This window comes from Megalops cyprinoides, chromosome 2, assembly GCF_013368585.1.
Source record: "Megalops cyprinoides isolate fMegCyp1 chromosome 2, fMegCyp1.pri, whole genome shotgun sequence".
Classification (NCBI taxonomy): domain Eukaryota; kingdom Metazoa; phylum Chordata; class Actinopteri; order Elopiformes; family Megalopidae; genus Megalops; species Megalops cyprinoides.
Window position 1 is genome coordinate 10179013 of NC_050584.1, and position 13026 is coordinate 10192038.

The 13026-nt window shown below is 41.9% G+C and overlaps 1 protein-coding gene across 1 annotated transcript in view; it reads left to right on the forward strand.

Moving 5' to 3' along the window:
• Nucleotides 1-313: 313 nt before the first annotated feature.
• Nucleotides 314-13026, forward strand: part of lama1 (laminin, alpha 1) — a 54830-nt gene continuing 42117 nt past the window's right edge. Inside the window, exons 1-3 of the mRNA XM_036554216.1 lie at nucleotides 314-374; nucleotides 9260-9430; nucleotides 9837-9949. Of these exons, the coding sequence (XP_036410109.1) occupies nucleotides 314-374; nucleotides 9260-9430; nucleotides 9837-9949 (345 nt within the window). The remainder of the gene's footprint in view (nucleotides 375-9259; nucleotides 9431-9836; nucleotides 9950-13026) is intronic.

Here is a 13026-nt window from a genome sequence, read left to right on the forward strand (position 1 = left end):
TGGTGATTAAATCTAATCTACCATTCACCCTCACACCCCTACTCCCCCCACGAATGGTGCATTCCAGTGAGCCTGCGACTTTGTAGCGGGATAGAATGAAAAGTTGAGACAAAAGTTGGTACCGGATGAGAGGGTGCAGACGGACGGCGGAGAGGGGGAACCTATCGAAAGTAAAGTTAGGAGAGGACAGGGAACCCCGAATGGAAAGAAATTAGAAGTACACCAGAATCCATTAGCGGGTGGAAAAATACCACCGCAGTTACTGTCCTGCCAATTAATTGAAAACTTTTCATATCCACGTGCTGGAAGAAAAATGAAGGGCTATATTGTAATAGTGCTTCTGTGTGCATCCTCTGTGGAGTGCCAGCAAAGAGGTGAGCTGGAAGTAATGCTTTTCCTTTTGACTCTGCATTTTCTTTGAATAATCTTTGAACACGAGGTCCAAAAAAAAAAAAAAAAACAGAAACATATGCTTGATACATAAAAGTTAAAGAGGGAAGACTTCAGCATCGCAATTCAATATATTAAGAAGTTCTGAAATCTCTAGAATAATAACGTGGTGATGCGTTTCGGAGTATTTAACGTTATAATACAACATCTTGGTGGTGTGGGTGGTGCAGAGTTTTCCAACTTTGTTTTTATGTTAATTCATTCTCTATAGCACGCACCCCTTATGTAATTTTAAATTTTTAATTGTCTTGGTGCTCTCAAAAACCAAAAACCATTCATACATGCTGTGTACATGGGTTTCTGAAAAATGCCCGAACTGAATGGGGAGTTTTCCCATGCTATCTATCTGAACCGTTTCAGTAGACTTTCTGTGACATTACACGCATAAGGCTTTAGGTAAAATTAGGTTCCAGAAAGTGAAGTGGCCAGTCAATCCTGGCTTTGTATATGACTAAAATTGTCAACTTGTTAACCTGTTTTTGCAGTAGCTTTGCTGGAATTTAGTACACCGCTGTACTGGCAACACAGATTGCCTGCATGCGCAATTTCTGTGAAGATCTTGCATTTTTAGTCATAGTAAAGCAGCTGCCTAATTAAGATTGTTCGGGACAGAATTATTATGGAGCAACGTCTCCGTGTACTTCAAATAGCCTTTGTGTAACTGCTTGCGGTTTGGTTTTCTCGCCACCGCACTGACCATTCGAAGTGTACGAGAAGAGGCTCTTACAAAATGAAAGAAATTCCAGGCCTTTATAATACAAATGAATGGTAATACCAGACGTGTTTCTATGCATAGTTACAACTTAGTCTCTGATGTTATATTATACATCCTCAAGCGGCAAACAGGCTACAGCACAATGACTTGTGTTTTTTAGGCGTTTATAGACTTTAATTCATGTTATAATTTGTTTTATGTTACATTGGTTTTCATAGAACATTCTGGTCGCATTGTGACATTAGCATTGCCACTTATGTTAATTTTCACATAATTATCTGTAGGACGTTATTATTAATCAATCTGATAAATAGCTATGAGTTGGATTATAATGATGAGCACTGAAGGCCGCATTTACACGTGAATCGTGGTAAAAAAAATACTGATGCTTAGATTCTGCAGTAATTTTTGAAAGGGAAGTATTTAGAGCGCTCATGTACCGTAACAAACACGTTGCAGTGTCATTGATGCATTTAATACTTCTTTATCTCGGAGATACATGTCTGCTGGTGAAAGAACGTCTCAGATACAAAGCAACACAGCGGGACAAATAGGGTACATTTTTAAGTAACCTGCTTGCTCCAGATTATGACTGCTTGTCTGCATCAAAAATAACATTGCTAAAATAACATGCTGTTATGTCACTTAATTTTAATAGGTCACGAGACTTGTGGTGTATTTAGAAACACATCGCATAGACCCACATAATTTCCCGATCACAAAGTCTGGAATGAACAACGTGACCCCACACCAACGGGTGGGGAAAGGGATCTGGGACGGAGTCTGCCTGATTTATTTAGCAGTTAAGTCTGAAGCATGGAATAGACAATGGCCCTCCATCTGTTCTCACCTGGACGACCATGTGAAATCCCATTACATTCAAACAATTACAAGTGATGATCCAAATGGAGTTCAAGATAACGCTGTCATACTAATTAGATTTTTTACTGGTGAATCCGGGTGTGATTTACAATCTCTCGTTTGCCTTGGCCCCCCAGTGAGATTCACAGGGCCAAGCACAGCCGAGCTGTCCATCATAGCACTTCCCTGTGAGAACTCATGATTTGTATCCCCCCGAATACCAGCTATTACCATTGATCATCCAGACCCGCTGGTGGCTGTTCAAGTGTTTGAAGATAACAAGCATTAGAAGTGTTATCACAAGCTATCCTTTCATCTATAGTTTCCACGGCTAATTCTGAAAGTCCTCTACAGCTTGCTCTGCATGGAGTCAGATGCAGTTTCAATTAGTTATTTGTCCATAACTCGGGCTTTTATTATCATTTGATAATCCTTGTGTCACATTCCAAAAATTTCAGTTTGTTATTAGAGTTTAAGCTGAATCTGTGTGCTTTTTTCCTAACAGCGCAGTCAGCAGGTCTGTCCCTGTTTTCCTTTGTTGGGGAAGGGTAGGATGATTGGTCTCTTTGCGTTGCCCATTGAATTGCCCTGCGGTGGGCAGATGTTCCGTGCAAATTATAGGCAACTGGTGGCCTGTGCCTTTTGGGATAGCCTCTGGCTTCTCCATGACACTGCATACGCCATTGAATATAAATTAATGTGCAAAGTTTTCTAGAACAGACAAAACAATAACAATATTACACATTCCGCCAAGATGCAAAACCATTATTATCTTTTGTCCTTATCTTTTATTGATGCATTTAAACAAGTGGTGCACTCCTTTTACATCAGGTTCAGTGTCCAGTGAGCTCGTTATTTAGTGTAAAATGTGCCTCTTGCTAAATTTCATCACTTAAATTCAGAGATAAAGAACACTCCAGTTAGATTGAATTGGACTATTTAAACAAAGCCCATCCCCCTGAAGTCCAGATTAGAGAGGGCGAATAGCTCCTGACTCCCCACTGTCCTCTCAGCCACAGTGGCACCGTGAAAGTTTCACGGTGGATAGTGAGCAGCTATGTGGGAAAAAATTGACACACATCCCATAGTTTTGTTGATTGCTTTTCAATTTAAAACCCATTTCCTGACACACAAAGCAACATTCCTGCCTTCTGTGCTTTAATGTCTCTGTGGGGGAGTGAGATGTCAAATATTTTATTAACCCAACAAGAACACACCAACAAGTTGTTGACCTTTGTTTCATTTTAACCACAATGTCTTCTCTTGCTTTGAGGAAGGAATTTTGCAAAGAATTTCTTCACATTTTTTGCAAAGTTTTTCATTAATTTCAGCAATGGTCAAGTTCATAATGTTAAGCAAAATGCCTTCCACACTGGGTCTATCGTTATCACTTTATTTAAAAAAAAAATGCCTTCCCTTGTAGTCAATGGTGTATGGATGTACAATGTGATGACTGTGTCTATTGTGAGTGAATTGCCAGAAGGGAGCTTTGCTTTGACCCTGTAAGAACTGAGAAAAGGAAAGACTGTTGAAGTTTGATATTAAACATTAAGGACGAAGCACATTGTTTAAATAGAGGAGTTTGCGTCGCTTTGTCTTGGACATGCTGACAGTCAATGTGCCTTCTTTCCAAATTTGCATAAATCAATTCAAAGTTCAGGTGCTTTGAAGAGATTTGTCATGTCATGCAAATTGTAACCTGATCTGTTGTCTGATATCACTAATGCTCACACCTTTTTACCATATTGATTGTGTCACTGTCTGCCGACATTCTCAGTCAGTCGATGTGTGAGATAACAAAGAGGGCAATTTAACAATTACACAGTAGCACTGTAGACAAGATAGGATTACATGTGACCAGCTGTTGTCTTTATCCTCTGAATATACTAGTATGTATTCTCTCTCTCTCATGAATTCTTGCTCCAGTCCAGTTTGAATGCATTCAGATTTCTGATGGAGGTATTCGGAGGCATTGCTCTTTGACCTTGTCCAAACAATGCGTCAGGGTTCACTTCCACTGAGCAGTGTCCCCCCAGCTGTGTTGACAATGGGGAGAATTAGCTTCATGTGAAGGTGCATATTGCCTCTAGGCAGCATAAGTTATTTATTAGTGCAGTAAGGGCCGTCGGATGTCGGAAATTGCAAAGCATGAACTTGCACCTCAGACTGAATCACCGGTTCCCTTGAGGTTAATAATTCAGGGGGTGGGTGCTGTTTTATACAGGACTATTGTTAATAAGATGTATCTGACAGACATACATGCACACACACATATGTATATGTATATATGTGTGTGTGTATATACTATTATAGTATACATATAGCTAACATCAGTAGTGAACTGTTAAATAGGTTATGGGATTGTGGATATGATGCAAGCATCCTTGGTGCTAGTTTTACCAACCCACTATCTCTAATGTTGAAGTCATTGTGAGTAAATTGTACACTTTGTATTTGCAGCTTTGTGTGTCGTTTTACCACGCTCCCTTCCCTCTGCTTTCTTCCCACACTGCTTTCTAAGGCAGTGGGGAGGGGGTATTTACTGCGGTGTTTGTGCATGAGGGAGGTGGGGGATGGTCAGATGGTGTTTTTTTTTTTTTTGGTGGATAATTCTGTATGAGGACTTTTTCTTAAATGGTGTCCCAGGTTAGTCTATCATCTGACATTCTATCAGTAGTTTATCTGGTGTTTATCATGATACCTGTGCATATAATTATAATAATGTGTTAAGTCGATGTGTAAAACATTTGAAAGTAAGCCCCGGGAAAGTGAGCTGGATGCAACATCCACGCAACAAGCCGATAGCCACTTCGCAAACACTTTTCATGGATTTTGTAGAACTACCTTATATACCTGTTGAAGTAATGATATTTATTAAAATCAAGGCGCTGAGATTTGATGTACTTTAATTTTAAATTTTATCAGAATGAAATATACCTCTTAGGTAAAGTATACCTCTTATGCCTCAGAGGACATATACCTCTGTTTAAAAAATCTCGGCAAGACACTACAAGCTGAGTTGCATATTTAAAAGAAACTCACATCTGCTCCACCTCGATGGCATTGTGAAACAGATGTCTGATGTGTTGTCTCTGATGGTTCACAATTACAATCATGACATTCATAGTTGTTTCTGAAGACAAAAGATCTCTGTAGATAGGGCTTTTTTGTCTTAGTGGATCATACAGAAGCCATTGAAGGGATGACGGGCTGTCATCTCAAAGGTCTTCAGTTTCATCCGTCCCTGTGCGTAGCTGTCCTCGTCCCTGCTTCAAGCAGCATCGTCCTCTTCAATGTGTAGCCCACAATTCTGCGCCAGTGACACAGGTGGTTTCAATGATTGAGCCGTTGAAAGGTTCCTTTGTGTTTTCTGGCCGCCGCATTCCGAAGGTGGTCATGGCCAGGTGGGTTTTGACGGTGTAGTCCAGGAGCATTCTGATGGGTTAACCTTTTGGAACTGATTTGGTTCGGATAAGTCGATCGTGGAGGAGTATTTTCCGAACGTTGTGTCGCGCTGAAACTGGATCCCAGCGTTCCACAGAAAATTTGACCCCTGGGTGCTGTCAAGCAGGAAAGAAGAAGAACTGAAAACCAATCAGCTTGTCTGCATGCTCTCGCCTTGCACCTTTGGTTTAAGGCCTATTTATTGCTTATATAGCTTGCGTTGATCCTTTTTAGCAATCAGAATATTTTTAAATGCCCTCACATGAAGTAGACATTGAGATAGATCAGCTTCTGAACCTGATGTCGCACTGGCAGTGTCCTTAATCAATACATTTACATTTATTCATTTAGCAGACGCTTTTATCCAAAGCGACGTACAAAAGTGCATATAGTGGGCAAACAACAGGCACAGGGGCAAGATGTGCACAGATCGTAATCATACATCATACAATCATACATAATTACACATACAGTATGGTTACTGTATGTAACCATTATGTGGTAGAAGTTGACAGCACTTACACTGAGTTGTGGGCTTTGGATTTTTACCTCTATTAATAATGCCTAGTTCAGTGCATCAAATCAAATAGCACTGAGAAGTGTAGCTTTAGTCTATATTTGTTTGTGCTATTTTGATTATTTGCCACATATGTTGAGTAAAAAATATACATAACCAGGCCTAAAATTATGCAGAAGTTGTTGGTGTAGTGTAGAGACAACAGAAGTTTGTTACTTACTGAGGAGCTTTTTTGGGGAAGCCTGTGGAAACTTATCAACAATTTATGTCCCCTCTTGTGAGCCTTCAAGGTTTAAGTGAGCTGGAGCAATTTCAGTAACCCCTTAATCCTGTTCCTCTTCCCTTTGATTCAGATCTGTGTGGTTCTATAACAAGGGAACACCCACAGCCTTGCTTTAGGCATACTCGCATTTGTGGAAGTGTAAAAAAAGTCCGCCCATTATTAGTCTGAGGTCGTCAAAAGCAGGTGCTTAGCTGCGTTTACTGTACCAATGTGACCCCTGGTCACCTGGAACAGCCCAGGAAGGGTGGGGGGGGGATACAGGAGGAGGCAACAGCTGTGCTTCCGCTGTAACACTTGTAAAACTGAACAAGCTCTGGTCGGCTGATTAGACTTGATGTAAAGACACACACCTGACTGCTGTAACCCAGACACCAACGCAGTTGATACAAATGCTCAAACCTTGCTCGGTGGCCCCACTAGAAAGGCTTAGTGGTCTGTAGTTAGTGGTCACCAGATGTTACTTTTCTGTTGCTTATACTACTTTTTTGTTAATGTTTGATGACTGACAAACACCCGTCAAAGAATAATATGCTCTTTCACCCTGGAAAAGCAGTGACATGTTGAAAGTGCAGCTTCACCCCCATTGTCTTTTACTGGATGGCAGTGAATTGAGGGCCCTCTGAAGTGAACTTCAGCTGAACTGTAGGAGGTGTGACTTTTCAGCACAGAGGTCGAGGCATGAGTGTTAATAACAAGTCATTTGAAAGGAGTCTTGCATTTTGATTATGCACCTCACAGCTTATTTAATACATTCTGCTTGACGTTTATAATTCATTAAACAGAATTCAAAGTCTTGCAAACGCATTTCCTTTAAACTGGGGAATACCAGGTGTGATACCTGGATGGCTTTCCAGGGGCCGGCTCTGAAAGGTGGGAGTTTCTTGGAGTCGTTCCAGGAATTAGAACGCTTTAAGAAATGATGAATCACTGGCATATTTTTGATATCAAATGCTAAATTATATGTATTATGCCAAAACATGTAAATATCTGTTGTACATCCATGTAACAACTTCATCATGGCGTATATGTATGATCTGGTACCCCTGGTTCCTTGCTTTTGTAGTATGAGCCTTGGCAAAAAAAAGCTAAATAGAAATAAAACTTTCTGTGATTTCCGCTCTTCCTAGCTTACTTTTAGTGGCTCATGCTAAGTGCTAAGATTCAAAAGTTATCATCTGACTGAACAATACACAGCCTTTGTTGGCTTCATTTTTTTGTACTGTAACTGTTTCACCATTGAGAAATGGTGCATGGTCAATGGCCTGTCTCCGTGTGCACCAGACATGCAAATGCCAGCCTCAGAGATGTCTTTGAACTAGACCATTAGGGCAATTACTTTTTTCTCTGCTAACTCTCTTATCTCCAGGGCTTTTAAACCCGTCAGTGTTGCGAAGAATGCTCTGAGGGCATTTAACTGAAGCCTGATCTTATACTGAAGAAGACGTGTCTCACAGGCAACTGAAAATAGTAGTCTGGGTCATTCAATAAAGACATGGCTGTTCCTGTTGTCTTTGCAAGTGCATTTTCTGGCCTGCATTATGCAAGGGAAAGTTTCTGCCCATAACGGGTAGAAGAAATAGCATTGTGGGATGTTTTTTTTTCCCACGAGGATTCTGCAATTCTAAGCAAGCTTGAACCAAATTGTGCTGTGCAGCTGTACCCGCATCTTTACTGTGCTTTTCATTTGGGTGAGACAAAGGCAGTGGAAGACAAAGACCAGGGGGCTATCCTCCGGCCCTAAGGAGCGTCCAGACAAATAGGCTGCGCTCATCACCGATTGCCTGAGATGCAGCCATTTTGCCCATCAATGACACATGTAAATACATGAGCGGGCTGTGCGTGTGTGTGTGGGCGGGGAGGTGTTCTTCAAAGACGTACCCCGCAGAGCTACCGTTTTGGCAAAGGGGCTAATTGAAAAGCTGCGGATGTGCTGATAGGTTCTGCCTCAGGGGGTCAGTCATCTAAGGTGGGGTGTGTGTGTGTGTGTCGGGGGTGGGGCGGTGGTGTATGGCCTGCTGTATCACCTCTGCTGGGGGAGGGTTGCTTAACCATTCACTTCTGATGGCTGTGCTTTTGTACCCCCAGTGGCATCACACAGGTACAAGCTCTCTAATTTTTCCATGGATGAGCTGTAATTAGTCTATTGTTTATGCTTTTCAGCCTACTTTACACAGCCCATGGGGTATAGTTTTAATTTTTATTTTGTTTCAAGCTTTCCTGCTTAAACATAGATGGATCCTGACACCTTTGAAAACATATTGGTTATACTCCACCTTTGAGTTTATATTTTTCAAAAAGAAGCAATTGAAAAGGAGAGAAGATGTTCTTCAGTTATAACACCTTACTTTATAGTTTTCCCTCCTTAAAAACTTCATCAATTACCAGAGGCCACACTGGGCTGGTCTGATCACTGTAACAGTAATTACTGTGTTTGTCACCATGGCAATCTGTGGTAACCTGTACACTATAGTAGAGATCGCAGTGCTCCCCATCACAGAGAACCAGAGCGAACATGAATTCTCTTTTCCCTCTGGAGTTCTCATCAAACAGTGTGATTCACTGCACATTCCAGAACATTAAGCAAGTCTAGACAAACCGGAAGATAACTGATACATCTCACCACTCACGAGAAGCCCACATGTGTTTGATTATGATTATGATCATGATTATGCTTGGAAGGAACCGATTGGTTTTCAGAGTGGCCCTCTGTTGTTCTCATTGTGCATGATATCAGCATAGTTGATCATCAAACTTCTGAACCTGGGGTGAAGGGCATTGCCTTCTTTGTGCTTTATGTGGTTGATCATCTCCAGACTTTTGCATCTCTTACTTTTTGCTTTACCTGAAGGGTACTGCAAGCCCATCTCCCTCATGTCTCCTGAAACACTCTCCACTGCTTGTAGACCAAGCCTAAAAGTGAATGAAGAGTTGTGTTTACTGCGGCGTGTCCATTTGAGATTGACAGTGTGTCTTCCCTGCTATTCCTCAGGTCTATTCCCTGCCATCCTCAACCTGGCCAGCAATGCTGAGATTTCCACCAACGCCACCTGTGGTGAACACGAGCCTGAGATGTACTGTAAGCTGGTGGAGCACGTTCCAGGCCGTCGGATCCGCAACCCACAGTGCCGGACCTGTGACAGCCAAAGTGCCAACCCGAAAGGTAGGGGGTTCCGAACTTTGGGCTTCTCTTAGCAAGAGCATCAAAATCCCTTTCTGCAGGGCTGCAGTATTGCATCTTATGTTGGTACTCTTCCAGAAGGATGTAAGGTGTTAAGGTGTTTTTGTTTAGTATAAAAATAACCTCTCTTGTTGAAATTATTTGGAAAAGTTAATGTAAACCCTTTACTGTTTTGCTGCAAATATTAAAATGGTACTACATAGTAAAGTACATGATGGATTTCTGCATCTGAAGATTGAAGCTGGAACAAGAACCGTTTAATATAATTTCTGAAATGTATGCATGGGTAATATTGCTCCTAGGTAGAATAATTGGCTGTGAAGACAGTAGAACTCTTCCATGAGCATGGTAATCGGACCATTCATGCACTTGCCTTGTTTCGAAACAGAGCGACACCCCATCACTAATGCGATTGATGGCACCAACCAGTGGTGGCAGAGTCCTAGCATCAAGAACGGCCGTCAGTTCCACTGGGTGACCATCACTCTGGACTTACGACAGGTACAACCCCAACCACCTCACCACTGTTACAACAACGTGGATTCCAAAACCCAGCGTTTTATGTGCACTCAAACACAGTTGGTTTCTGTGCTTCAATTCTTCATTTCCAGGCTGGAGCTTTCCTTTTGTTCTGATTGGCTGTCACAAGAACCGGCCCTCAGGGCTTAGCTGAGAATAAGACTCTCGGGCAGGAAGTTGTGTTCTGGCTTCCTCTAGTTTTAAATCTTAAATTCTCATCAGCTGTTGACGACTGCAAACCTGCGTTACTGGCAGGTGTTGTAACACACCTCCCTATAAACCACCGCTGATTTATGCCCCCCTATAAAGGATTTACTAGGCTCTGATTGAGAGCAAGATGCCAGGCAGATTGCTCCAGTCATGTGAGACTGGGGCGTCATAGTAAATCTACTGGACGTCTAAGGCTAACCTATATCAGGAGCAGTGAATTACTTTTCCTTGCCTACACCATGTGCAAGTTGATTTCTTTCAGGCATGTCTACCACTTGTATTACAGTGCTAAAACAATTTGACCTACAATATGTGATATCAGTTAAGTACAGCAAGCTTTTAAGTGCGTGCAGGATTGCTTGTGCAGCTATTATTCATTTTAGTGAGCCTTCAGCCGACAGAGGAAATGCTGTATTCTGGAACCACTTGGAAATATTTACCCCCTGAACTAGTTCTAGCTATTTTTTAATTCCATAAATGAGAGTGCTTGTTTATTAGAAACTCATGTTTGGGCCTTGTAATAATCTGGGGAACATGTGTGCCTGCCTGTGCCATTGTAGCGACAGTAGATTCAGGTTCACCGCACCAATTCAAGAGTATCTAGCTAATGTGACATCTGTTAAAATGATCCACGAGATTGAGTCTGAAAGCCAATCTGGATTCTGTGCATAGCTGCGTTCACAGCTGCTTTCCTTGGTAGATATAGAAGATATAGAATTTAGTTGCCTTTTCTCTTGTGCCTTTTACACTCTGGAAGTTTCTCAGGCATTGTCCGTATAAGGGGTAAGGTGCCTGTGAGGGACCACACTCAAAGCTTGCTCTTTAAAGGAGGTTAGTGTTCTCATGAGATGACATAGTGTGAGCCCTATGTCCAGAGTGAGTGGAAAGTGCTCTTATCTGTTTGATGTGGAATACAAGACATTCTTGCTCTGATGGGGATAGCCCTGGGTGGTAGTGGGTTGCTTGAATGCATCAGACACTATAATACCCTTTAATTAGCATACTGATGTGAAGGTAAATGATTTTGTCTGCTGCAGCAAACTTTGAAAATCAAACAGTCACTCGTTTGTCTGTCAGGGGATCATGGATTCCTTCAGATGCTGTATGAAAAAAAACAATTCCTTAATGCTATGTTATTGTTGCAGCAACCAGGTGTATGTCTATTTGTCTGCTGTGTTCTAGTGAGAGTTGACATTTGGTATGGCACAGAAAGGCAGTAGAATTTAGCATGTTGTGAGCCTGTTTGCACTTGTACATTTTCAGAGACCTTAAACCTTCCCCTGATTTATGTTAAAATCACTTATATTCGGAATTTACATGCAACAGAGTAGATACTTCCTTCAGAATAGTGGATGCTCACTCGACTGGAGCTGAAATAGCCATTAGTCAAGATGCCAGTGTCTGCAGTGGGTTGCTCACAATGTTGGAAGTGGTCTTGGTAGCTAAGCTCCTTTAGGAAAAGTACTTTCAAGGCAGTAAGACGGAAAGCCCAGTGCAGTGGTGTGCTTTCACTAAGCCACATGGCCAATGAGCTAGACTTTGATGTGAGCTAGACCTGCTGGTGACAGGCCAGCAGGAAACAGTCGCAGAATTGTTTTTTTTTGTGTCACCGTGGCGATTAGCTGCCGTTTTGTATTGTGGACCAGTTTAAAGGGATAAGTGAAAGAATTTGACCCTTGTGGTTGTAGGCAGGGCACACAAATGTCCAATTGAACGAATAATACTCTCTGCCGGTTAAGGAGGGTTGATTAAACTAAATGAAATCACGGTGTGGCCAGTCATTTGTGAAGATGTTGGGATTAAGACAAGGAATTAACTCACCATTGGTGTGCAGCGTAACCTTGCCTCTTGAATGGCCGTCTGCACATAGGTTTGCTCAGGAGGAGAAAGGATAACAAGCCTCAGGCGACACGGGATTCAGCCAGTGGGAATGAAGCAGTAGTGAGACACTGGGATTACCAGATCCTGAAACTAACAAAACACCAATTCAATTCTCTGTGTCACTGCTCAGGGCACAGAGACAGAGGAACTAAGTCTCTTCTCTGGAATTAGTGGCAAACTAAAGCTCTGTGGTATGACACAGAATTGATGGACAGGATAGGGAGAGATAACATCAGAACTTTGACCCCATGCATCGATCAAAAATGAGAGAACATGGAGACGGTTGTGGTTTGAGTTTACGGCACACAGCCCACGATGTCAAATTTACCAGGCTATAATGTTAATCTCCTAATTGCATGTTTGATATCCATATCACATCAATCGTACATTATCATTCCTTCAAATAAGTGTGCAAGTGCATTGCCTAGCAAGTGCAAATTTCAGTCAGCTGATGGCTTGGGTCTTTGAATGGCTCAAACACCAAAGATAGTTTCCCAATTTGACTCGTCAGAATTGAGACAAACAAGCCTATTCAGTGACCCTTTCACAGAGTTTACCATTAATGAGTGCAGACATTACATCTGAATGTAGACTGCAGTGCTGGAAGTCATAGCTGAGCCTGACCACATTAAAGGGCTTGATTTGGCACCAGTCATGTTTCCATGGAAGTGATGAGTGTCTCCTTTGTTTGGTTAGAATGGGGGAAGGGTCGGAGGACCTGGGGGTTCCAGGGTTCACAGCTATTAAATTCTAGAATGCTGAGTGTGATTTTAGCCCTTGCTTTCTCCCATACATAGCCCTCAAGATGTATTTGCTGCAATTCAAACATCATGCATACATTGTGAAATTGTACATCGGCTTAACAATGTAGATCTCGCATTATGTCGAGTGCTTACAAGCTATGATAATTGCTTTTGGAAGCACCTACAGTTTCTGGCAAAGCAGAATATTCAGTAGAATGGTATACA